The 26,932-nt window shown below is 43.3% G+C and overlaps 1 protein-coding gene and 1 long non-coding RNA gene across 8 annotated transcripts; one reads left to right on the top strand and one right to left on the bottom strand.

Annotated features, from left to right (window-relative positions):
* The first annotated feature begins 93 nt into the window (after positions 1-93).
* Positions 94-3,635, top strand: LOC4346719 (ankyrin repeat-containing protein At2g01680). Of its 3 annotated transcripts, XM_026020193.2 has the most exons (4): positions 94-188; positions 282-1,360; positions 1,925-2,526; positions 2,634-3,635. In XM_026020193.2, exons 2-4 carry the CDS (start codon positions 520-522, stop codon positions 3,336-3,338), a joined length of 2,148 nt encoding a protein of 715 aa, XP_025875978.1. In that variant the 5' UTR covers positions 94-188; positions 282-519; the 3' UTR covers positions 3,339-3,635. The 3 variants fall into 3 exon arrangements, with proteins under 3 accessions (XP_025875978.1, XP_015611999.1, XP_015612000.1); XM_015756513.3 differs by having other exon boundaries at positions 144-1,360; XM_015756514.3 differs by having other exon boundaries at positions 160-1,360; positions 2,639-3,635.
* LOC4346720 (uncharacterized) lies at positions 3,236-26,501 on the bottom strand. 5 transcript variants are annotated; one of them, XR_010735026.1, is made up of 12 exons: positions 26,167-26,501; positions 24,966-25,132; positions 24,719-24,781; positions 24,546-24,641; positions 23,846-23,902; positions 23,304-23,413; positions 23,018-23,164; positions 18,513-18,619; positions 15,548-15,717; positions 15,360-15,470; positions 14,452-14,584; positions 3,236-3,516 (listed from the first exon to the last, which is right to left on the bottom strand). It is a non-coding gene; the product is annotated as an uncharacterized lncRNA (long non-coding RNA). The 5 variants fall into 5 exon arrangements; XR_010735028.1 differs by having other exon boundaries at positions 15,548-15,781; XR_010735027.1 differs by having other exon boundaries at positions 24,966-25,068; positions 26,167-26,296.
* Positions 26,502-26,932: the final 431 nt, after the last annotated feature.

Genomic DNA, 26,932 nt, shown 5'->3' on the forward strand with positions numbered 1-26,932 from the left:
CAATATTGGCCTCATCAATATTGGTTTATTTTGGGACGAAATGAGTATAATTGTAGTGCTATTAATTATTGTATGACCTGTCCTTTCGCGAGTATGAATGATCAGATTTCAGATCTTAAAAGGCCAGGTAAACCCGAAAGAATGAAGAGGGGCGGCAAGGCAGTTTGCAACTTGCAAGTTGAAATTGGGTTTGTGTATTCAATTGCACACGCAAGTCCTGCTGCCGTCCTCTACGGCCTGGGCATAGGTTGACTTCTTTTTTCTTTTCTTTTTTTTTTAAGGAATCATATGTTGAGTTGAGCTCGGAGCTTCTCGCAAGGAAGAGAAGGCTTGGCAGTTGTCACCTTGCAATGGCGATGGCGTCGAGCAGTGGAGACTGGAGAGCCATGTTCTAGCTCGGCCACGCCCACGCCCACACCCACGGCAGCAACCATGGATGCCAAACTGACGGTGGCAACTAGCTAGCTTAGCTGTGGTGATTGCCAGCAACTATTGAGCAATCAAGACTCTAATTCTTCGATGGTGGCGTCGGGCAACAACACGGCAGCACCGCTGGCGAATACGCTCCCGGCGGTCATTAATCCCCTACTGCTAGCAACGGCCTGCACTGGCTCTCCCAAGGGACTGGATCTTCTTCTCAACAGCAAGGTTGCAGCAGGTGATCAACGAGTGCTACCATTCGCACTTGGAAGCCAGAGATTTCGTGACCTGATATCAGCATATACCTCCAGCGACAGATCCTCCTTAGCGACGCCGACGCAGCGAATCCCTCCTCATGACGACCCAGAAGCACTTTTGGCAGAGATGCTGATGCTGGAAGGGGTCGCAGTTGATGGGGACACCGTGCTTCACGCGGTGGCCACCTATGGCGAGAATGATGACTTTCAGAAGTGTGCTCAAACTATGTGCAGCAAGGCGAGGCAGCTCCTCTTCAAGCAAAACAAGAACGGTGACACGCCCCTGCACTGCGCTGCACGGGCAGGTAAATCCCAAATGGTCTCTTGCCTCATTGATCTGGCCAGAGGCGGTGGCGGCGACGGCAACAGCAGCAGCAGCAGCAGCAACAATGGCGGGAGTACGGACAGAGTGAAGGAACTGCTGGAAACGGAAAACGAGCTTAAGGAGACGGCCTTGCATGAGGCTGTTCGCATTGGGGATAATGCTATGGTCGAGCTGCTACTGCAGGAGTATCCCGAGCTGGCCAGTTTTCCAAAAGACGGCACCTCACCTTTGTTCTTAGCCATCTTGCTGCAGGAGAACATCATCGTGGAGACGCTGTACAGTAAGAGCAACAAGAAGCTTTCTTACTCTGGACAAAAGGGACAAAATGCTCTTCATGCTGCTGTCCTCCGAGGCACAGGTATCACCAAACTACCAACCAACAAGTACCCTTCCTTCAATTTTGGATGGTTAAAAGTTTGCAAGTTTTCTTTAAAAATATACATATTTGCTTCTTCTTCTTCTTCTCCTTCTCTTCTATCTTTTCTTTCGCACCGGATATTTGCGAGTAAAATTGAAGTGGCCCGGCGAAAAGTAAGATTTAACTGCAAATTTACTTATGAGATGCCGTCCACCTAGAGTATATATTACGATTTGTTTTTAGTTATGTACGTTAAATTCCTTTTTCCATATTCTCTGTGTATGCTCTATTCGGTGCACATCTATTAGTCCTCTAGAATGTAGCTACGTGCAAGTACCCTTTTTGTGTTGAGAGCAATTTTGCCATCTAACATTTGTTATCTTGAGTTACCACAAATTTTTGTTAACTCGAGTTAGTACCTCGAGACACCGAGATCTTATGTCCAAAATATGATATCTCGAGACACCAAATGTTGGATGATAAAAATGCTACTGTGTTATACTTTATAATGAATTCCTCGATCAATAAATAAGCGCTAAACAGAAGAGAGTACACGATTTTCAGATGTCACTAGGAAGATACTGAAATGGAACAAGAATCTTAGCACGGAAAGGGATGAGAAGGGCAGTACGCCCCTTCACTTTGCGGCGGCCAAGTATTTCGATGTTGTGCGAACCCAGCTGGGACTGATCAGGCCGTTCTTCGCGGCTGCGGCGCTGAGACAATCGCGAGGAAGCGTGTGCTGGCTCGTCCTGGATGCTAATCCGGCCGCGCTGTACCAAGCCGACCATGACGGGTTGTACCCGATACATGTAGCAGCCTCGGTGGGCGCCGTAGGCTCCATCGCCATCTTCGTCGACGCGTCGCCCAGCTGCGCCGGCCTGCGCGACGCCAAGCGGAGGACTTTCCTTCACGTTGCCGTCGAGAGAGGGCAGATCGACGTCGCCGGTTATGCTTGCAGCAACAGGCTGCTGTCATGGGTTCTGAACATGCGAGACGCCGAGGGGAACACTGCCCTGCACCTTGCTGTGCAGGCCGGGAGCCTCCGAATGTTCTCCGTGCTGTTCGGGAATCGCCAGGTACGCTTGAACTTGACCAATAACAATGGGGAAACTCCTCTAGATATATCACGGTACAAGATCCCCAGAGGAATGTACTACGGTCAGGTAATTATTTCTCAACTGTGATAGTAATTTTTATTTTTCAAGAATAGTAATTAATAAGCTTTCTAGTAATTAATTGGAGAGAGGTTGTTTTCCTTCTTCTTTTGCAGAACAGTGAACCAAAAATACACGATTCGCTCGCACTCGCCGGGGCTACCAACGGCTCTTGTCGTTTGGATCATTTTCAGCAGAGTTATACTCAGCTGACCAAGCATGATGAAAAGGAGGAATCAGATAAGGTGAGAGATTCGACACAAACTCTAGCAATCGGCTCAGTTCTGCTGGCGACTGTGACGTTCGGTGCGACTTTCGCTCTGCCTGGAGGCTACAGAGCCGATGATCACGTCAACGGAGGTACACCAACACTTGCAGGGAGGTATACCTTTCATGCCTTCATCATGGCCAACACATTTGCACTTATCTTCGCCGCCATAGCTACCATTGGGCTCATGTACTCTGGATCCCCACTGTTCAACTCAAGGAGCCGCAAGACCTACTTGGTTACAGCCTTGTACTGCATGGAGACCTCGGTCGCCTGCTTGATTGCTACCTTCGCAGTGGGTTTGTATATGGTGCTAGCTCCGGTTGCTCACAAGACTGCCATAGCAATATGTGTCCTCAGCCCCGTTGTCCTGCTAAGCAAGAACATGGAGTTTTGGGTGAAGTGGGCCCTTCTTGCAGCACCACTATATAACAGAATGGGGCTACTATGGGCAATGCGAAACTTCGCTTCAGTACTACTGAAAAATACTCTATACGAGTGTTGGCCCTTCATATTGATCTTTAGTTGGGCCGCATATGCAAGGAACAGCTAGCTACCACAGTCTAAAGGACGGAACAACGACCAGCTAGCACCTTAATTTGGCTAGAAGCGCCATCACATGCTGTCTTCAGTATTACCATGTCATTGGAATTGTAGAATGGAGCAGCAATGCCAGCACCCAGCAGTGCGTTGCTTCAGGAAAAACTCTAGAGTATCTGTCTCTTCAGAATCTGTGACAACAAGATGTGTATGCATTTGTGTCAGCTTACATACTCCAAACCTTTCGTGTTTAAAATTGTTATAACTTACAAACCCCTTTTTTTTATATCTGACACCGTTGACTTATTCATGACGTTTGATTATTCATCTTATTTAAAAATTTAGTGTAAATACTATAAGTGTTGGAGAAACAGGAACTGGGGTCCCATTCCTCCGGGGCCTAGGACACCGTCAGCCTACAAGATCACTTTCTATCACATATATAATTCATTGCTAGGTCAGAAACCACGGAGGTGGAAGATGATAGCTAGCGTAGAAGGGGAACCCGGGCCCTTATCCAACCGGGGTCTGGGGCACCAATACCCTTTAAGGTTTTCATTTAAAAAGCCTCAAAAAGAGTGCCGAGATATACAAGATTTATATCTACAAAGTATCAAGAAGAGATCGGAAATGTACAATATCTATATATTCAAGGTATTGAAGTAGATACATCTAACATTGGCATATCCTCCAAGGTAATCTATATCATGAACTTCTTCATTAACGACATATTCAAGAAGTTTGTCAAAGTTAACAAGATTTTCGTCAAACGGCATGGAAGCGTATGAGTCCCGAGAGTACCTGTGGGCCCCGGGCACAAACCATGTCCCGAGCATGGACCGTGCCTTGGGAGTGCGGTCTGCGTGAGAATACAACGGCTAGGGGAAACAATATAGCCCCAAAGTAAGGATTAGGCATATCATTGCCATCTTGAAAGGTGAGCCTAGCGGTGCTTGTTGCTTGGGCTCAACCTATTAACTCCAGTGACGGCGCTTGTTGCCCTGGGCTTAGCCCGGGATCTCCTCCTCTTGGCTGTCTATGCAAGGAGGTGGGCTCAGCGATTGGACTGTGAGCGGCGGCATTAAGCCGTACCAGGGCGGCACCTAGAGAATTACCACTCAAGATTACAGCTCAATTACATGCAAGAACGAGGTGGCAAGATATGAAGTAATCAAGCTAGCCACGTCACCCAAAGGAACAGCGGTAGGGTGACGCGCCACGCACTGGAGAGCGGCGCATGAATTCACCGTGAAGCAATAAGGCGGGCTGCCAATCCACTTTTGGGCCCACCGAGCCCGGTTTCAGGACAGGTGGTGCGAGAAGCTTTCTCCAGCTATCTTGGGCTCCTTGCTCAGCCCTTCCGGGGCACAAGTGTAGGCCCGATCAGCAGCAATGATCATGTTCAAACTGATGAAACAAGAGGGACAATGACAAGATCAAGCATAGTCACTTCCAAATGCAAGAATGTAATAGTTGACTCCCCTTAGAGTATAAAAGGAGGAGTCTCGCTACTTAGAAGAGGGTTGAATGTTTGAAAGAACTGAGCCCATCCCGATGACTTGGAGGAGGCCGGGCTGGACGTGTTGGTGGGTGCATCACTGTAAGGCGGCTTGACGGCGAACCGCAAACATCCCCCGAGGGTCTTTCTATTGTGCGAGGATGGCAACTGGGTGAATCCAAAGCCAACTCCCCAACTTTGACGCCATGGGGATCGCCACAGTCAGGGGCGGTCATAGGCCACTAATATAGAGGCAGTCGTCGACTCCGCCTTGGAAGGTTCAGAGTCGCCAAGGACACTGCCTGCTCCCACCAAGCCCCTTTCGTGCAAGGAGGGGAAAAGGCCTGTTGCAAGGCAGCTCTGGTTCCGAGCACAAAGAGGCGGAAGTTGATCTTTCCGTGCTATGATGATGACGGTGACAATGACTCCATCGACCTGGGGGCCGATTATGTCGAATCCGGACTGCCCGATTCCTCTTGGCCGAGAATAATCTTCCATGCTCGAGACGCACCTTAGGTGGGGGTTGAGGGCGAGGTTGTCGTTGCCCCAGGGTCAGTGAGAGCACCGAGCAAGGACACCCCTACCAAGAAAGCCCCGAAAAGGGCTTCCCCGAGCGAGCCCATTTGGGGAGCAAAATCCCCAAAGTCGCGCCTGTCCATGAAGAAAGTTGTAACCTCAGGCCCCATCTAGGATCCCTTTGGAGCGCGGAAATGGACCTTCAAGGACCCGTTGGTCACGAAAGTTTCTTCTTCGTTTTTCATTTATTTGAAGCACTTCGTTGTTTTTATTTTCTTTTGCTTCCACTTCTTGTGCTTGAAATGGACCTTCAAGGACCCGTTGATGCAAGGATCCAAAAGAAGAGATATTCGCACCATCGCACCCCATGAATGGTGAGCAAAGGGTGTAATTAATTTTTGTGGTTTTATGTGACAACCTGCTTAAGTTGCAGAACGAAAATACCACCCCTCCAATTGATTTCTTCTACATGTTCACCACCTCCAATTGCTTTCTTCTACATGCTGCACCTGAGGATGTATTATTAACCAGATTAATGTCATGTAACAATGACATCAACAATAGAATAAGTGGTCTAATCAATATAGTAAAAGTAAAAAACACCGGTGATGGAACCATAACAGGATAGCCACGCTCTCGTCCTCGCTGAGCGACTCGCCGGGCGCCTCCCCGGCCCTAGTGCCCACCCCCTGGCCGTCGTCCACCCCCTCCCCCCCCGCCTCTGTCAGCCCCCTCTCTCCAGATAGCTCTAGGTTGTTCCCAGAACGCGTCAGTTTGGGCTCACTCTCCGGTGATGTCTCCGACGGGGGCTCCCTAGATCTGTTTCGTCCACAGGTCCTTCTAGCCGATCTGGCCTTGTCCGAGGGCCCTGAGTAGGTGGCGCACTCTCCGCTCCTGCGGAGGGATGGCGTCTTCTCTCATGCCTCCCCTCGGTTGTTGCCTACAGTTACTGCTTCACCGGCCTCCTACAAGCAACAATGGCGGCGACTTCGGCCCCGCGCCTTCCCAAAGCAATCTTGGAGAATCGTCCTCAGCACTGCGTATCCGTCGCCCAGCGCGTTTCCGTCGCCCCCTGTTAGGCTTGGCAGGAGGTAAAGCCGAAGCACTGGTGGAGAAAGAAATCTGCTCTGCCTCCCCCTGCATTCAAGTCGGAGCTGGCATTGAAGCTTCCTCACCAACTGGCCTCTAGAGAGGGGTCAAGCAGAGGGATTCAAATAGGATTTCCTATCTTGAGCTCTTTAAAAGGAAGGCGGCCGGAAGGTGCTTTCGCTGCCTCTCAAAGGACCACCGCATCGCTGACTGCAGAGAGCCACTAAGGTGCATCCTTTGCGCCGCGTCGGGCCACCGCGCCCGCTGGTGTCCTGAAAGCCAGCCCAAGCAAAGAGGGGTTTAGCTACTGCGCCCGGCCCCTCCTCTGGCAAGCAGGTTGAATTTCCCCCAGCTGCCAACAATGTCACGCCGTGGGGACCCCGCGAACAGGCAAGACATCATCTAGTGTTGTCTGCCAAGGACGGTGGCCATCAAGGAGTAAGAAGGATTCCTCACCAAGTCGGCTGCGGTGATCCGGGTCATTGGTAATATGCCAGTGACAAATGCGCGCCAGATAAACAGGCTGCTGGCGTCTAGGTTCCAGGTGCCTTGCGATGAGCTGACGGTTGTCGTCTTCCCCCAAGGTGGCTACCTTGTCACCTGTCAGTCTTGCTCCGTCAGGGACAGGATGGTGGAGGCAAGCCCTTTCTCGATGGAGGACTTGGAGCTATCAGCACTGGTCTGGTCAAGGCGCATCCAGGCCGACCTGCTTGACTGGCACTACAGCATCCGTGTCTACTTTGAGGGCATTCCTAGCCATGCTTGGTCTGTCGAGACAATTGCAGATATTCTCGATGAGGGCTGCCTGGTTCAAGACCTTGATAAGCCGAGGACAGAGAACGAGATCGCTTGAATGTGCGTTTGGCTGTAGGCTGATGATCCTGACTCCATCCCAAAGGGAGTTCATTTTCAGCTAGAGGAGCCTCTGCCGCTGGCCTCTCCGGATACGAGCTGGCCAGTCGAGGACCAACCTGAGCGGCGCCGTCTGAGGCCGCTGAAGCTGTTGGCATATCGGGTGCTTGTTCACCTTGATCAGGTGCTTGATTACCGCCCTCCGTCAACGGAGCCGGTTTGGAGGTACAGCCCGGAGATCTAGGCCAGCGGCATCGTTTCCCCTATCTCCATCGATGATGACGGCCCGAAGCGCTTTGATTTCATTTGGGCGCTGGGCGTCAAGACGGCCAGAGGGCTCCTCGCGAGCTGGTTTCTTCTAGGCATTGTTTTAAACAGGGATCGCTCCCGCTCTCGTTCACGCTCCCTGCCTGTGAGGGAACGAGGGAGGGCGTCGGGCTGGGATGTCCCACAGACGCTAGGAAACTTCCGCTTGAGGCAATCTTCTTCCAGGTCGACAGGTAACAGGGGAAGCCACTACGACGGTGGTGGCTACAGGCGTGCGGTGGGTTCCCCGGTCAGAAGGGAGAGGACCAGGTCTCCCCATGCGTGGTCGTCACCCCCCCCCCCCCCCGCCCCGCGAGACCCCACAGCCGACAAAGGGACTATTGGCTTCGCTCGAAGCTCAGGTTCCGCCTCAGGTTTTGCTTCAAGAAGAGCCCCCACTGCCGGAGGCCCCTCTTCCTCCGCAGCCACCGTTGGCACCACCTTCGGACCCCCTGTCTCAGCTGCAGGTCACTGCTCTGTTTGTCCCAACTCTTGCTGACCTAATGTTGGAGGAGAAGTCTGCTTCTAGACTTGGTCCCTCCAGGCTAGGTGATCTTGCACAGGAGGTGCTGATGAAGAGGGCCGGCCTGATTCCACCTGATAGCAAGAGATAAGAGGAGGCCACAGCGAAGTACGTCAAGCTGTTCAAGCAGCCGCTTACCCCTGATGTGATTGAAGCTTTCTCCTCCTTGGTTGCGGGCTGTGCCATTGGGGAGGTCAAGAAGAAGAGCAAGTGATGATTTATCTTACCACTATTATCAGTTTGTGGTCGTTGTTATGCTTTTGTTGGGTGGTTTTATCTCAACTGCCTAGTAACTCTAGTCCTAAACCAGTCGATGCATGTCTTAAAATCTGTAGTGTGCCTGTGTTGTCACAGTTTGAGGAGCTGACAAACCTCATGTATCCATCTAGTTGTGTTCTAGGGTATGTGGCTTGGTCTATGTATGAAAGGGGGTGTTGCAAACTGTGTCTCCACTCTGTGAATGTTTCCCTCTCAGCTCATGGAGCCAGATCTTCCCCAGGTTCACAACTAAGACCAGGGACCTTGCAATTTGTTTTTTACAGGTGTTTTGCTTCTCCTTCATGTCTACAAACGACTACTCGATTGTAATTTGGAATGTGAGAGGGTTAAACTCCCTAGCTCGTCAACAGGTGGTTAGGAATTTAATAAAAGATGTAAAATGCTCTTGTGTTTGCCTCCCAGAAACAAAACTTGATTTCCTTGATCAAGGCTTGGTGGACAGGATTCTAGGTCCAGCTTTTGGCGGCAATTTTTGTTTTCTCCCTGTGCAGGGCACCAGGGGAGGAATCCTGCTTGCTGTTTCAGACTCAAAATACAAATTGAATGATGTGCAACTAGGCACATACACGCTGTCGGCAACCATAACAGAAAATGAAGATGGCTCCAGCTGGAGTATAACAAGTGTTTATGGCCCCCAACTAGATAATGAAAAGAGAGAATTCTTGGAGGAGCTCAAACAGATCAAGCAAGAAATGAGATCAAATTGGATCATCCTTGGAGATTTCAACCTGATAGTGCAAGATGCGGACAAAAACAATGCAAATCTTAGCAGGGGCCTTATGCAATCCTTTAGGGCCGCCCGCAATATACTCGAAGTGATCAAAATCAAACTAAATGGTCGAAGATACACATGGTCCAGTGAAACAGATTCTCCAACTTTAACAAAGAAAGACAGGATGTTTTGCACACAAAGCTGGGAAGAACGGTTCCAAAATTGCCTCCTCTCGGCCATCTCCACGCTGGTCTCGGACCACTGCCCGCTCTTGCTCATAGCAAACCCCGACAGGCCAAAAAGCAACATTTTCATATTCGAGCAATACTGGCTCCGACTCCCAGGTTTCATTGAAACTGTCCAACAGGCGTGGAACAAGCCAGTTTTAGCCGCAGATGCAATCAGAAGTCTCCACACCAAATTAGCTAGAACTTCCAAAGCCCTCAGGGAATGGAACAGGAAGAGTGTCAGAGGATTAAAATTGAGAATAGACATTGCATGTGAGCTAATCTTCAGACTTGACCTAGCCCATGAAGAACGAAGCTTGTCACAGGAGGAAATTTGCTTCCGACGGTTCCTAAAGCAAAAATTGCTACGTCTAACAGCTTTGGACAGAGTGCGAATTAGACAGAGATCCAAGCAAACTTGGATCAGAGCGGGGGACGCAAACACACAATTCTTTCAAATAAAGGCAAGTGCAAGGAAAAGAAAGAATTTCATTCAGCACCTCCAACCAGAAAATGGTCTGGCGCATACTCAGGAAGACAAAGATCAAGAAATCCTCAGCTTTTTATGTTCGTATCTTGGGGAACAAAGGAAGCGTTCAGCGGCCATTAACTTTAGTTTGCTCCCCGAACAGGAACTTGACCTCTCCGAACTCGACGAGCCTTTCACAGAAGAGGAAATAAAAAGAGCAATTTTTCAAGCAAGATCTGATAATGCCCCAGGTCCAGATGGTTTCATAGGTGCTTTCTTCAAAAAATGTTGGGACATTATCAATGCTGACATCGTTGAGGTAATCAATCAGGTCGCAAATTCACACACTCACAAACTTTGGCTCCTAAATTCAGCTTACATTGCCCTTCTACCAAAGAAAGAAAACGCTTTGAGGGTCAGCGATTATCGGCCGATAAGCCTCATTCATGCATTCCGAAAGCTCTTTTCCAAACTCTTGGCAAACAGGTTAGCTCCGAAATTACAGCATCTAGTCTCCAAAAACCAAAGTGTCTTCAATAAAAGTAGGAACATCCAGGACAACTTCCTCTTCATCAACAACAAAGTAAAAGAACTTCACTCAACCAAGACCCCAGCGTTCTCATGAAGCTAGACATCACAAAAGCATTTGACTCGATCAGCTGGCCGTACCTCATGGACTGTCTAAGAGCACTGGGTTTTGGCCAAAATTGGCTATCCTGGATTTCCTCCATCCTAGTGAGCTCCTCTTCCAAGATCATTCTAAATGGCAGGGCAGGTAACAGCTTCCTCCACGGACGGGGCCTACACCAAGGAGATCCCCTCTCCCCAATGTTGTTCATTCTAGCGATTGATCCTCTTCAAAAACTCCTCGTTGCAGCACAGGAAGAAGGCCTCCTGAAACCACTTCATAATAGAACGGCTCGCTTCAACGTGGCCTTATATGCAGACGACATTGTAGTATTCACTAGACCGGATAAACAGGAATTGCAGACGGTACAGAACATTCTCCAGTTCTTCGGTCAAGCCACAAGGATGATCACGAACTTAGGTAAAAGTGAGATCTATGCCATCAGGTGTGAAAACTTGGATCTACAGGACGTCCTATCCCTCTTCCCAGCGCAGCAAAAAGCTTTCCCCTGCTCCTACCTGGACCTTCCGCTACACATCAGGAAACTAAGAAAATTGGATGTCCAGCCTCTAATTGACAAGTTCTCAGCCAGACTCCCGAAATGGAAGGGGAAACTCCTGAACAAGTCTGGCCGTGCTGTCCTCATTAAATCTACACTTTCCGCGCTGCCAACCAACCATCTTACAGTCTTCCCTCTCAAAAAATGGGCTGAAAAAAAGATGGACAAAATCCGCCGAGGCTTCTTATGGACAGGATCTGAGCAAGCTCACGGGGGACATTGTCTAGTTAACTGGAAGAAGGTATGCAGACCAAAAGAACTAGGTTGGCTAGGTATGACAAACCTTGAAATCTTTGGTCGCTCGCTTTGCCTTCGATGGCTCTAGCAGGAATGGATGGATGAAGAAAAACCATGGAAAGGCTCAAATCTCCCATGTGACGAGACTGATAAGTAACTCTTCAGGGCCTTCACGATCATATCCTTAGGGAACGGAGGTAAAGCCATATTCTGGCTTGACAGGTGGTTACAGGGAGCTTCACCAAAGGAATTAACGCCTTCCCTCTACCAGTTGGTGACCAGAAAAAACAGAACAGTAGCACATGAGCTGCAGGAGAACAGATGGCTTAGACCTATGAGGAGGATGAACTCGACTACTCAGGTAAGAGAGTTCATTCTCCTATGGAGTTTAATCCAACAAGTCCACCTGGATGAAAGCTCAACATACTCCATCACCTGGAAGTGGATGCCGGGCGGGACATACTCACCAAGCTCGGCATACCGAATCCAATTCCTAGGAAGCATACAGGACAACAGAGCGAATTTCTTCTGGAAGGCAAAGACAGGAAACAAATGTAGGTTCTTCGCTTGGCTCACGGTACATAAGAAAATCCTGACCTCCGACAAACTTCAGCTATGGGGATGGGATAACAGTCCGATCTGCTCCCTATGCGGCATTGAGCTCGAGACGGCTAGGCACCTTATCATGGAATGTGCTTTTGCAAAGCAGGTTTGGAGCTCAATTTGGTCCAAGTTAGGACAACAAATGCTGGCCACAAGCCTATTCAATGGAGATATCTTGGCATGGTGAGATTCTTGCAGGAAAAAAAATTGTCAAAGAGCAAAGGCGAAACCTAGATGGCCTCATCATCTACACGGCATGGGGAATATGGTTGCAAAGAAACAACAGGATCTTTAATGGCACCTACAACACGGTCTCACAAGTGGTGGAGTCAATTATACAAATGTGCAAGACCTTCAATGAAGCTCATGTCACTTAGAAGATATTGCGTCGTATTTTGATGCTTGTTGCTTTACATTTCCTTCAAATCGCATGTCTTCCCCGCCTAGTGTTTTGACGGGATCTAGATCCAAAAACTTGTAAGGGGTTGTTTGTATTCTCGCATTCTCTTCTTTAATGAAATTGGCATAGCTCGTGCCCTTTCCCCTCAAAAAAAACACCGGTGATATGGTTGTAAAGTTGTGGGTGCATGACTTTACACACTAAACTTTAAGTCCTAAGAAAAATGTTAGGCTCACTTGTTTTTGTCTCTTTGTGCGTGTATGAGTGTAGAGTTGCGCATGAAAAGTTTTTAGTGAGATCAGATATTCAATAAACTAAAGGTGGGCTCTTCCAGCTTTATGACATGAAAAACTTGGAGTTTTAAGGTTTGATTATGTTTTCTCTTTAAAATAGGGTATTTTCTTCTTAATATAAAACTTCGACAATGTCCTAACTTTTCAAAAAAAAGAGAAATATTTAAAGTTTAAACTAGATTCAAGCGATAGCTGTAAAAGAATGGCATATTATCTTTAATAAATCTAATAGTTCACACGCATTAATAAATCTTATAGTTCACATCGGCTTAGAGTCAGTATCGGCTTCAAAGTCCTGGGATTAGCCGATGTGAGTTGTCAAGTCGCCAGCAGTTGTGTTCTTGGTGCAGTCGGATCAATTAAAGGAAGCTTATCTAGAAGAGTTCGAGTTCAAGAATGATGCAATATGACAGTTTATCTATTAATTAGGAATAGTTTGTTAGTTTTCTTTTATCTTTAGGAAAGTGTGTTTAGTGTCCGATAAGGACTTTATGTTTTCCTTTTATCTTTAGGAAAGTTTCTTTCTTGTCTTACAAGGACTAGTATCTACCCATGGGTATAAATATGTACACCTGGGGTCATTGTAATCTCTCTCGATCAATACAATTACTCTCGGCGCATCGCCACCCTCTTTATCGAGGTTTTACTTATCATCCCGCGGAACTTGGCACCTGACGCGGGGCTGCAACAGTTCAGTTCGATCTCCGGCGAAGGGATAAGTCCTACGTTCCGCCGGCCCTGGTGAATCTATCGGCTACGTTGGTGTTGTTCAAGGCTACATCGCTTTGATCTCTTGGATCGCTCTGGTTTGGTTGATATATTTGCCTACCTGATATCTCAATTCTATCTCTAGTTGCATTGTGTTTAGAGATGCATCGGTTTAGTTGGAACTGTCTCGGTTAAGTCCGATCTTCTGTCTTAGCCGATATATCTCTACAATCACAATGCTGTTGTAAATAGATTTGTTATATCCATCACATTAGACAGATCTATCGGCTCATCGAGTATTAGATTATCACTAGTCGTCAACACGTGCGTTGCACGGGTTACTGTTGTTGATATTATAAATGCCACTTAGATTTTGTATTAAATGTATTTTTCTAAAATTATTGTGGCTTAAATTTTATAAAAAAAAAGGAATATTGCGGCTTAGACTGCATTAGAAGAACAATAACATAGCCTATAATTCACTTTGGGCCCCTTTGATTTGGAAGAAAAACAAAGAAATTTTGGAGGGTTTCAATTCTATTGGAAATTTCCTATGAAAGCCTTTGAAACAAAGGATTGAATCATATCCTATCCTTTAGAATTTCTATGGATTGATTAATCCTATGGAGATTTTGGGAAAATTTAGCAAGATCTCTAATCTCTTTAGAAACTTTCCTTTGAATCTATCTCTTTCATCTGATTCCTATGTTTTTTTTGTGGTCCAATCAAATGGTCATTCCTGTGTTTTTTATATATGTTGCAATCATTTGTTTTAAACATGCATTTCTTATCATAATACTGTGTTTTTTCTATTTCTCTATTTTTCCATTCCTGCGATTCAAAGGGACCTTGGAATTAAGGTTCATTAATCGTATTAATCATAAACTACCAATAGATTGAATTGTCCATGATTGTTTGAATAGCATATTTATTTAACATGGAATTTTTATACGATCGACGGTCGAGTTAAATCTTTTTGAGCTAACCGATGCTAATATAATCTGTTAATATAAAAAAAATGTTTGGCATCTTAATTGGAATTTCATATGAAGATGTGAACAATTTCATATTTATTAATTTTAAAATTGGAATTATTAAATCTCAAATGGCGTTGTTATTAAATTTAAATTGAAATATTTATTTGCATATTTATTTGTCTATAAAAATATAAGTGCTAAGACATAAATAAATATCAACATTATTTGTGAAAGGAATTTATATACTAACCTCTTCATCAATCCGTATAATGTTGACGGCTAATAATTTTGTTGATGTTGGGATTTATGGCATCCCAGAGTTCCATTACACTGACCTTGACTTTCCGTGTTTCTTTTCGACGGTTGATGCATGTCACATGCCACTGCAGTTATAAAAATAGACTGTTAAGTTATATTTGTCAATGTATCCATGTATTAAATTATTGACATGGCGACAAAATCTAAACAAATTAAAAGAACATCAACAGTAAACTATACGACATATTATAGTTCATAGAGTGCATTTGGAAAACATAGATCAGTCGTCTATGTTATCTACACAAAATCATCATTAGACAACTCTTTTTTACTCTGGGGTTTTTGCCGTTGCCTGTTGGGAACAGAGCTCATCCAACAGGCAAAAATAAGCACGTTCAATATGCAAAAAATCAGCTAGTATTTATACAGTGTACGTGTAGACCGGACATATAGACATAACATTTGAAAATTAAATTGAATATTTAGTTCATACTCCCTCTGTCCAAAAAAAAAACCATGGGTTTTCGTGTCCAACGTTTGACTGTCCGTTTTATATAAATTTTTTTTATAATTAGTATTTTCATTGGTGTTAGATGATAAAATATGATTAATATTTTATGCATGACTCGTCTTTTTAATTTTTTTAATAATTTTTTCAAATAAGACGGACAGTCGAACATTGGACACGGAAATTCAGGGTTTGTCTTTTTTTTGGGACGGAGGGATTAGGTTGTCTTCAGAAAAAATATAGATCATGAATCAAAATCAGAAACAGAACCTGCTAGGTCGACAGAATATCAAATAGCACATTCTATGGTCAAAACATCAACAAACAATTCATTAATTATTTCAATAAAATCATAAATCGATTGTGCCTTAATTTGACTACAAAATTCATACCAGACTTATGGGGTTGCACTTGTTGGGATAGGGATTTGCAGGCACATCCTTGTGGTAGCGGGGCAGTATGCTTGGCGAGGATAGTCCGGCACCACTTCCCTTGCTCTGCATCTGATCTAGTGGGATTAGCGTGGCCGATGGAGGAAACCAAATCAAGCTGCAACTTGAGATCAGAGTAAGAGAGCTACCTGCAAACGAACCTTTCCCTGATTGGTGTCATCTCCGTCGGAAACTTAATCTTGATCGATGGTGAAAAAAAAAAAAAACAATTCCAGCCGGTTGATGTATGCAGCGGATCCCCCTCGATGGCAGATTCCATCTCGTTCTCGCTCGCTCCCATGTGTTCTGATGATCCCATCTGATTTGATCAATTAATTCGCTTAGAGATAAACCATCGATGGTTGTTTAATTTCTCCTGAGTGCTGCAGTTAGTAGACATTGAAAAGGGCCCACATAGTTAAAGAGGCTTTTCAGTTTGGCCCAGGACCCACGATGTGGAATCCTTTTATCAAATCGTTTTAATCTACTGTTCTAATTATACAATTAATCTAATAGACGGTCGGATCTTTCTGATTAACGTGGGAGCTCCTAAAAGTGCCCAATTAGTATATGTATAGATAGATAGATAGATAGATAGATAGATAGATAGATAGATAGATATACAATCTCATGCTGCATCGGTTAGGTTCGACCTACTAGATTGTTGTTGATAATATAAATTTTGTTAAGCCGATAGGTTCATGCTAGTGTTTTATCGGGGTGCTAGCCGATAAATTATCTGGACGTTGCATCGGCTTATAAAGATTACATATATATAGAGAGAAAATTCCTTCTATACCCCTAAAAGTTTAGCCACTCCCTTCTACGCCCCCCGAGTTTTGTCCACTCCCTTGTATGCCCCTGAAATTTGGTTTTGATCCCTTTCATACCTATTCCGTTAGTTGACCGTTAGTTGAATGTTTAATTCCTATGAAAATGACCATTTTACCCTTACACATGAAGGAAATCTGGAAATTGTAGACTAGCTATATTGTTGGAAGTGTATAATTTTGTTATATAAGACTATTATATTCATGATTTTATTGTACAAGGTATTATTCATTTCAAAGTTTATTTTTACATAATGACATAAAAACTAATATTTATTTACTTATTAAAAGAGTATATGTAGCATTTTTTTATGGTACTTAGATCAACATTTTTTTTCCTGTGTCCTATATATTAGGAATGTTTTCCAAAACTATGCTTATTATTTAAAGAAAATGCTATACATACTTTTTAATATTTATTAAAATGTCTATGTACAACAAACTTACGAATATTATAATCACACAACAAATTTCTATATTTCCAACAATATAGTCTACAAATTTCTACATATTCCTCATGTATTGAAGGGTAAAGCTGACTTTTCTATACCTATTAAACGGTCAATTGACGGCAAGGGTATGAAAGGGATCCAAATCGAAATTCAGAGGTATACAAGGGAGTGAAGAAAATTTAGGGGCATAGAAGGGATCGGCTAAAATTTTAGGGGTATGGAAGGAATTTTCTCATATATATAAGTTGGATTTAGCCGATAACAACAAAGGTTTCACTGTTTAATTTAATCTTGTGGATTTTATGACATGGGACCTCCAGCCGATGTATGCTTTAACCATCGGATCAATACTTATTCTATCATATCATATTGTTAGCCGATTGGTTTCTACTGGATTATATTATTTAATACCATCAGCCGATTGTCTTTGCATCATTATCTCCATTGGACGCATAGCCGATAGCTCAAAAACCTATCGCTATCGGCTGGAATTGGCATCGGCTGGAATTACTCTATCGGCTTGTTAGCCGATCGGCTCATTGATCTGTTGTTTGTATATCTTGTCAGTTGCAGGATCAAGCTGACTGGCACGTCCGATTCTCAACAACCTTTGAACCTACACTGGAGTTAAGCAGATCTCCTAAGCCAATGTGTGTTTTTCGCATCAACAAATAGTTAGCTATAGATATAGTTTTACTAGTATATATCTCTCTTAATACTTTATAATATTTAATTAACTCAAGTAATTATTAGAAACTCAACAACTATAATCAATCGTCCATCGGAAACGTAGAGCACACACAATCCCATAATAACATTGCAGAAGATTATGCTCGTAGTCATAGAATGATATGCAAGAAATATATCTTTTGATGAAAGCTGAACTAACTACTACACATATATTATAAAAAATTCATGTTTCAAACACGCGTTGAACAATGTAACGGGTTATAAAGAAAATGGGCCAACCGGCACACTAATTTTCTAAGTAATTCCTCCGTTTCAGATTACAAGACGTTTTGACTTTGGTTAAATTTAAACTGTTTTAAGTTTGACTAAGTTTATAGATAAATATAGTAATATTTATAATACTAAATTAGTTTCATCAAATCAATAATTAAATATATTTTCATAATAAATTTATCTTGGATTGAAAATATTGCTACTTTTTTCTACAAACATGGTTAAATTTAAAGCAGTTTAACTTTTACCAAAGTCAAAAACATCTTGCAACCTAAAACGAACGAGTATATATATATATCCAGCTTTGCTCCCTAGTAGCGTCCGGGCGTGGAGCTTCGGCAAAATGTCGCAATCCTAATTCTTCTTCTTTCTTTCTTTAATGCATAGCAGAGCTTCTGGTTCACTTAAAAAAATGGCTTTGCATGTAGACTTTGGGGGAAGTTAGCATAAGGTCAAACCTATTAGAAAATTTCCTTTAGTACATCTATCTCTCTCACCTAATTTCTATATATTTCTCTTATAATATATCCAAACAGTTATTTTTTCTGCGCTTTGCAAGTTGCAAATCTAAAAACACATATTCCTACCCCAAATTAAAGCCCGTGGTACGTTTTGCCATTTCAATGTTCACTAAAATATAATGTGTGTCGCATGAAAGATTATTTTTCCCATATACCATCCATACGATTGACACATAGCTTTTTTCATCACCCATAGTTTGACATATAATATTTTTCATCCACTAGCTCTCTACAGCTTATTATATACTTCCTCCGTTTCATATATATGGTAATGAATCTAGAAATATATGTGTGCCTAGATTTATTAACATCTATATAAATATGGGCAATGCTAGAAAGTCTTATAACCTGAAACGGAGGTAGTATATGTGAAAGTCTCTTCGCCTTATAACTCCATCTCCAGCGCCTCTTATGCCATTAGATCTCCATCTCCGACGATGTTTTCCTCATAGCTCCTGCATTCCAATTTCCATTTCAGCATCCAATTGGAAGGTATTATCTCTAATGGTTCTAGCCTTTGAACAAAACAAATCAGCTATAAACTAGATTTCATCTTGAGCATTGTGTTCCTCCTTTTTCTCAAATTTCATCTTTTTTTTCTAGAGAAAATTAAAAAAAAACAGCTTTCATATGATACAATTTTTCTAGATAAAGTCTCTGTTCTTTATTTTTCCTAGAGAAAATCATTTCTCTCCGTATTAACGAAGGACAGTGTAGTCTTCTAATCTCTTGTCTAATATCTTTAACTAGCTAAAATTGCACTTATTTAGGGACGGAGGAAAGTAATCCGTTTTAGCTGTTGAAAGAACTAATGCGCTTACTATCTTGCAGCATTCCATCGCTGGTCCTTTTTTCACCAAATCAGTGCCAAACAATAATGGAATTACAGCCGCTGGCTTAGCTAGTTGCTCCTACGGTCGGCACAGCCATGAATAGTTTGTTGAAGCAAGCAGCTTACCCCTTCAACATCCGTAGGAATGTGCAGGATCTCATCACGCATACGGATGATCTGGTCGCCAGGAGACACGACATTGCTCGACAGATCGAGGCTGCTGATCGGGACGGCGGAATGATCCCAACCCATGAAGCACGGCAATGGCTGGACAGAGTGGAGAGTGCCAGGCTCTCTGCAGACACGATCCGTGGACGCTACGAGCAGAGATGCAGAATGTTCGGCGGCTGCTCCCTCAATCTCTGGTCCAACTACAGAATCAGCAAGCGTGCAGCGGAGAGGCTCGCGATTGTGAGATCGTACGAGGTTGTTCCGAGCCCGATCACAATCGATCCCCCCGCACTCGCTGCGGTGAACATCCCGATCGAGTCTGTCCAGATTCATAGCCAGGAGAGTATACTCGAGGAGGCGCTCCGGTGCATCACCGAGGGGCCATCGGCGATAATCGGGATATGCGGTCCGGGTGGAGTCGGCAAAACACACCTCCTAAAGAGAATCAACAACAACTTTGTCGGAGACTCTACCTTTCGTCTCGTCATCTTTGTCACAGCGACAAGAGGGTGTTCGGTGCAGACGATCCAGACTCAGATCATGGAGAGGATCAACTTGAATCGAGACGGTGATTCGGTCACACGGGCCAACAGGATAGTGCGATTTCTCAAGGCGAAAAGCTTCCTCCTATTAGTGGATGACCTCTGGGGAGGAGAGCTGGAGATGGGATCAGTTGGTATCCCATATCCCCTTAAGAACGAAGGCCAACTTAAGCAGAAAGTGGTAATCACAACAAGGTCTCCAACCATATGCGAACTGATGAATGTGACGACACATGTAAAGGTGGAGGTGTTAGAGGACGACGAAGCACGCGAGCTGTTTATGGAATATAATGGTCACAAGGGTCTCTATTCTGATCCCCACATCGGAGATCTTGCCAAAGAACTCGTGAAGGAACTGAAAGGTGTTGCATCACAGTTGATACATTTCGGCAAGGAAATGCGCGGGAGAAAAGATCCGAAGCGGTGGGAAGATGCCATTTTTGTAGTGAAGACATCAGATACTACTCACCTGCAGGATGAGGACCAATTATCTCTGGTAAGTGTGCTGTGAACTCTTATCTTGGTTAAGGATTTTTATGTTTGGAGAACTATTCTCTATGTCCTTAAAATAAATCAAACTCCCACATCCCCAATACAACTTTAGTAGTGAGGAAACAAAAAAAAACTACAGTAACCTTCATTAATAAAAAGTAGGTGGGTTGATAGTTAAAAAGTATTGAAGGGATAAAACTTCATGTTTCGTGGACTGGGGATAGGTAAGAAGCTAGCAAGTGATTTATTTTGGGACAGATCGAAGTATATTTTACATTATTGAATATTCTTCCATCCTCCAAATCAATTTTGGTATCTTGAGGTACTTAGGGGCTGTTCAGATTGTAGCCTAAATAAACCTTACCAAATTTTGGCAATTTGACAATATTGCCAAGTTTTGGCAGGATTTGTTGTGTATTACCAAAGTTTGATAAAAAAAATAAATGGATGCACATCTTTGACAACTTTATTTAAAAAATGGTATGGTTTAAAATGGTATTAATCTAAATAACCACTTAGTACCTGGAGGTAAACAAAATGTGGTATCTTCCGGTACTTTCTCAAGATGATAAAATCATTCTTATTTCTTAGAGCAGCTTTACGGTCCTTGAGGAGGTACCATAAGATACCAAAAATTTAGTATAAAATTTGATACCTCATAGTATACAAGTACCCAGAGGTACCAAATTTACAATAGAAAAAGTGGTACCTCATGATATACTTATGTTTCTAGTGAGCACTCGTTAATTAGCCTCCCCCGGTACAGCCTGGTCATCCGATCCTTTGTGTTTTTATTGGCTAATTGGCTACCATGTCATCACCAAATTGGCAAAACCATTACCATGTTAGCACTATGACCAAGTTATACTGGACCCGCGGCTAGTAATTTTTAGATGGTTTGAAGAGTTAAAGGGTTGAATCACATCAAGTTTTAAATCTTAAGGAGGAAATGTCAGAAACCGACAAATAGCCAAACAATAAACTGTGACCTATCATAGCTACATGAGCATTGAAAAATGATCACCAGACCCTGTCCACACACAGGCAAGGAAAGAGACTCCTATCGAAACAAAGCGTTAAAAAGAGAAGGAACGACATAACTCTTTACTGGAGTTCAACTGTAATTTGTCTTTGATATTTTGACTTAATCTTAGCTTAGCTCCAATCCTTAACATTAACTCAATTCTGTTCATTTTGCTTTCAAGAAAGGAACAATTGTGAGGAATCTCAAGGTGGCAACCGAGAATATGCTTGCGAGGAGCAACGAAGTCCGCCAAAAGATTGAGATTGCAGAGCGAAATGGCAAGACACCAACGAATGGGGTGATCTCGTGGCTACGTAGAGTGGATAGCATCACATCTTCTGCAGAAATAATATGTGGGCAACACCAACTGAACTTAGATGTTAGCCAGAGTGCGGCTGAGAAGCTTCATGAGGTCCAAGAATGCCTTGACAATCAGCCCAGCGATATTGTTGTCGATGTTCTCCAAACCCCTACCGAATACATCCCAATCCAGTCTTTTGAACTGCGAAGCCAAAACATTGTTCTTCAGGATGCTCTCCGGTACATTGCGGATGATTCAGTGGAAATGATTGGAATACGGGGTGCAGCTGGGGTGGGCAAAACACATATTCTAAAGAAGATCAACAACTCATTCCATGAACATTCTGACTTTCAGTTTGTCATTTTTGTCACGGCCTCAAGAAACATCAGGGAACAGATTGCAAGGAGGCTGGGGATAAACCAAGACGACCGTGACGCAAAACTTGTTACCAGGATTTCGAAATTCCTTGAGAAAAGAAGTTTCCTTCTGTTGGTGGATGACCTCAGGGAGATTCTTGACCCAAAAGAAGCAGGCATCCCATTTCCCCTTAGAAACTCAAGTGAAATTAGACAGAAAGTGGTATTTACTACAAGATCAGAACATATATGCGGTCAAATGGCAGTGAGCAAAAAGATAAAAGTGACTTGTTTAGAGCAAGATGAGGCAATCTATTTATTTAGACAAAATGTTGATATGGGGATTCTTCACTCTAGCCCTCGTATTGAAGAACTCGCTAATACTCTTGCTAAAGAACTGAGTGGCCTACCATTGGCCTTGATAACTACAGCAAGAGCAATGTCCTCAAGACATCATCCAACAGGATGGGAGGATGCAATTCGTGAGATGCATGATTTGTTCCGTCATAAGGATAATCCCTTAAACATGGAAAAGGGTGTTTACCAACCGATAAAGTTCAGTTATGACAGTCTGAGAAATGATACATTGAAACAATGTTTCTTGACATGCTCAATGTGGCCAGTGGATCAGAATATTCGAAAGGATGAACTCGTTCAGTGTTGGATGGGTCTAGGTCTAGTGGATGAGCCTAATATACGATCTTCATACAACGAAGCATATAAGCTAATTTGCGACCTTGAAGCTGCATGTTTATTAGAAAGTGGTCCAAACAATGATGTTAAAATGCAAAATGTGATCCGTGATACCGCTCTTTGGATATCTCATGGCAAGTGGGTTGTTCACACTGGAAGGGTAAGCTCAGGTCCCTTCAGAAATGCAGGACATTTTCCAAACATTTTCAAAATATCGCCTCCGGAAATTCTAGTGGAACCATCGCCAGCAAACTGGGATCTATTCAATAACTTTCATTGGGACAAGGCTATGTGTGTCTCTTTGATGTGCAATAGCATGACAAAACTTCCTACCGTTCGCATTGATCAGGATCTTTCAGAACTCAAAATATTATGTCTTCAACAGAATTCATTGGATGCAAATATTGCTAGAGTTATTCAGAGATTCATTGCAGTTACATACCTTGATTTGAGCTGGAACAAACTCGAGAATATACCAGAAGAACTATGCTCCTTAACAAATTTGGAGTACCTCAATTTGTCATACAACTTTTCAATATCTGAAGTGCCCAAGTGTCTTGGATTCCTCATTAAACTCAAATTCTTGTATCTGCAAGGTACCAACATAAAGACAATACCAGACGGGGTCATATCTAGTCTGACAGAATTGCAAGTGCTAGACTTGTTGAATATGTATTTCGGAGAAGGAATAACGATGTCTCCAGTGGAGTATGTCCCAACAATATTACCTGAGTTGGGTGCCATAAATAACTTGAAAGAAGTCGATATTGTTATTGAAGGCTCATTCCAGTATGAATTACTAAGCCAATGCTGTAACCTCCCGTTAAGGCTAGTTGCTCTACGGAAAATGGAACAGTCATGTGCATTGTTCCGGCTGTCGGAAAGTATTTTTCAAGACAACTTGCTTGGAACTACTTTAAATTACCTGGAGGTTTCAGATAGCGACATGAACGTAATAGAAATTTTTAGAGGCGCTGAAGCACCGAATTATTGTTTCGAGGCTCTCAAGAAGATCGAGTTGTTTAATCTAAAAATGTTAAAACATATTAAGTGCTTCCGACTAAGTCCACATGATATGTTTCCCAGCCTCTCTGTTTTGAGGGTGTCCTTCTGCGACCGGCTAAAAAACATCTCTTGTACAATGTATTTGTCCAAACTTCAACATTTAGAGGTAAGTTACTGCAACAGTATCACGCAAGCCTTTGGGCACAACATGAACAAGTCAACGGTTCCGACATTCCCATGCCTACGGTATCTAAGCTTTGCATACCTGGATGGGTTGGAGAAGATTTGCGATTCTGATGTGACGTTCCCACAGTTAGAGACCCTGAAATTTACAGGTTGTCCAAATTTGATGAGCCTTCCATTCAAAAAGGGAACAGTACCCCTGAATCTGAGGGAGCTACAATTGGAAGATGTGAAATTATGGAAAAACTTGATATGGGAAGAAGAAGGTGTCCTAGATTTGCTGGAACCCTATCTTAAAATCAAGGTTAGTCCACCTACCACTTGTCTTAGGCACAAAACATCGTAACTAGATTAATATTTTCCCTACATGTGTGTAGACTACAAATTTTTCATACATAAAAAACATGTATTTTTTTTAAAAGATAATGTGTCTGTTCTTTTTATGTTTGTGCTAAGCCAGTCAAATATAACTTCTATAACAGAGAGCAAAATAAAGGCTATATGTATGGATAAATCCTTAGTATCATGGTTCACTATTTGGAAATGCCAAGATAATTCAGGGGAACCAAAATTTAGGAAACAATTCTCTCAATTTGAACAGTTCCCTTTAAATTATATGACATGGCATAGTCCAAAGTGAAAATTATTTCAATCGATCCTGATGTAGAATAAAAGTACGTAATAAACTCGGTGCAAAGTGAAACGAGGTACAATCTACGCAGTGCAAAGTGCAATTTACTAAAAAAAATATATAGCTACAAGCACATCTTACCCATACTCACCAGTAAACCTGACATGTGGAGAATTTCAAAATTTTTGGTCCAAAAATGTGAGCCCTGTGTACGATCACACCTTTCTACTGTATACAATCCTGTGGACTGTGGTCAATAAAATTAACAAGGTTTAAAAAGTTTCGAGAGATGCAAAAAAAAAAAAAACATGTTTCACAATTTACCTTTTTATAGTATTGCCAGCTAGACTCGCAGCAACCACAGGCATTTCCAATTTTCCTGTCACCCTGCAAAAAAAAAAAAAAAAAAAAAAAAAAAAAAAAAAAAAGGGAAAAAAAAGAAATTCTGTGTATTGATCAAGAGGGTGTACAGATAAAATGCAAATTCATTCTAGCCAACGTCTGCTGCTGTTTATGGTATCTGAAACTGGTAATCTTTTTCATAAGAGTATCTATCTGTTTGCAATTGTACCTTCAAGTGTTGAGTTTGACTCCTGCTACAATCTTCTCAATTTGATGCAGGAGTTGCCCACTGAAGAGGAATTAACCAAAGCACTTCAATCTATGCTTCCGTTCTATCCATGAAGTTCTCATTAGCATGGGGGCCCAGCACCAGGCCAGCACTGTGTACGTTAGTTACTGTTGAGAACATGAGATGTTGCCTCGTTGGCGTTGGCGGAGATGGTGACTCTACATTTGTTTCTACAATACAAGTATTAAGTGTATCTAGTATACAGCCGTCGGTGTAAAATGGGATATACTTCTAGCATGGAGATTAGATTAATGACTCTACTGTCGATTTATTATCTCTACTGTATTCACTATGTTCTGATATTTTTCGCGAACGCGCAAAAGCTTTACACATCAATATATTAGAAGAAGAGTAGCATACAACTGTGACACGCTGAGGCGATCACCGGGAGGTCGAAGAATAGCATACGCTATTTTCTGATATACTGTACTTTAATCAAGTGACCACTGCCTGAACGTTTCACTTAACCCAGCAATCTCCTCTATAAGATAGTCAGGTATCACCTCAAAGCATAGAGGTAAATGAAACACTCATTTTAAAAGCCAATATCTTAAGCGCGTGTTTGATTTGTGGACGGAGAGGGATGGGTTAGGTCCATCCCTGATTTTTTGATGGGATGATCCTATTTTCTGTTTGGTTTGAGGGATGAAGTGAGTCCTATTCTTTGTTTGGTTTGAGGAATATAAAGGGATGGAACGATCCCTTTTGGATATATCCACCAGTTTTCTCACGAATAAATATATGCATAATATTTCCTTTTGATCCAGTCCAACCCAATTAAACACCTAAAACACGAGATGGCCCCAGCCCAACCCACCAAATCCGTCGAACCAAACACACGCTAAGTTATTCGTTATAGATGGTTGAGCTTCTAAAATATAGCACTGGAATTTGCAATTCAATCGGATCAACATGATGAACATTGGCTGGGTTAGGATTTTCTGTAGAGTTGACACGGCTTGAAACAACCGGCTTATATAAGAGCAAAATCAATTGTTTTCCACTTCATATTGCTGGAGCAAGTAAATTGCAAGGCTGAAATAGGAATCAAGAAGTGAAATACTGAAATTCTCAGATCCAGTAACTATACTAAGTTCGTAATAAATAAACTACTCCTAAAACACTAGTAGTGGATACGTACGTTCTCACGGCGATCGCCGGCCGGATGGGGAGAAGTCGAGGGAGTCGTCCCGGTCGCCGCCTCGCCGAGGATAGATCAGCGTCGGCACTCTGCACCGCGACGAATTGCCGGCGGCGTCGACGGCTCGGCCTCGGCGGTCGTGGCCCTCAACGCGGAGAAGGCGAGAAGCCGCCGCTGCCGAGAGGCTTCCTCTCCGCGGTCTCCAAGCTCCGCCGCTCCCCCGCGTCATCTCCTTCCCCCGCCGCCTTCGTGGAGTCCGTCGGGCCGGAGCAGAGCACAACCACCTCTGCTTCCGCCGCCCGCCTCCGCCGCAGATCCAACGGCTGAGCATTAACGGTTCGAGCTGATCTTAATTGCAGTTAAGAAGGGATCAGAACCCGTCGATTAGCCTAACAAGTTTAAGTAAAAGCTAAATAATACTCTCCGTAATGTATTACGTCGTTGACTTTTCGATCAACGACTATTCGTTTTATTCAAATTTTTTGTACAAATATAAAAATATTTATGTCATGCTTAAAGAACATTTGATGACGAATCAAGTCATAATAAAATAAAGAGTGAAGTCCATCACCGGTCCCTAAACTTGTACCGCTGTGTCATCTCGGTCCCTAAACTCGCAAATCGACCATTCAGGTCCTCAAACTTGTCAGACCGTGTCATCCCGGTCCCTAAACTTGCAGATCACTCGTTTAGGTCCTCCAACTTGTTCAGTTGTGTCACCCCGGTCCCTAAACAGGACGGTCTAAGAACTTTATATCAAAAAATA

Source organism: Oryza sativa, chromosome 9, assembly GCF_034140825.1.
Source record: "Oryza sativa Japonica Group chromosome 9, ASM3414082v1".
Taxonomy (NCBI): domain Eukaryota; kingdom Viridiplantae; phylum Streptophyta; class Magnoliopsida; order Poales; family Poaceae; genus Oryza; species Oryza sativa.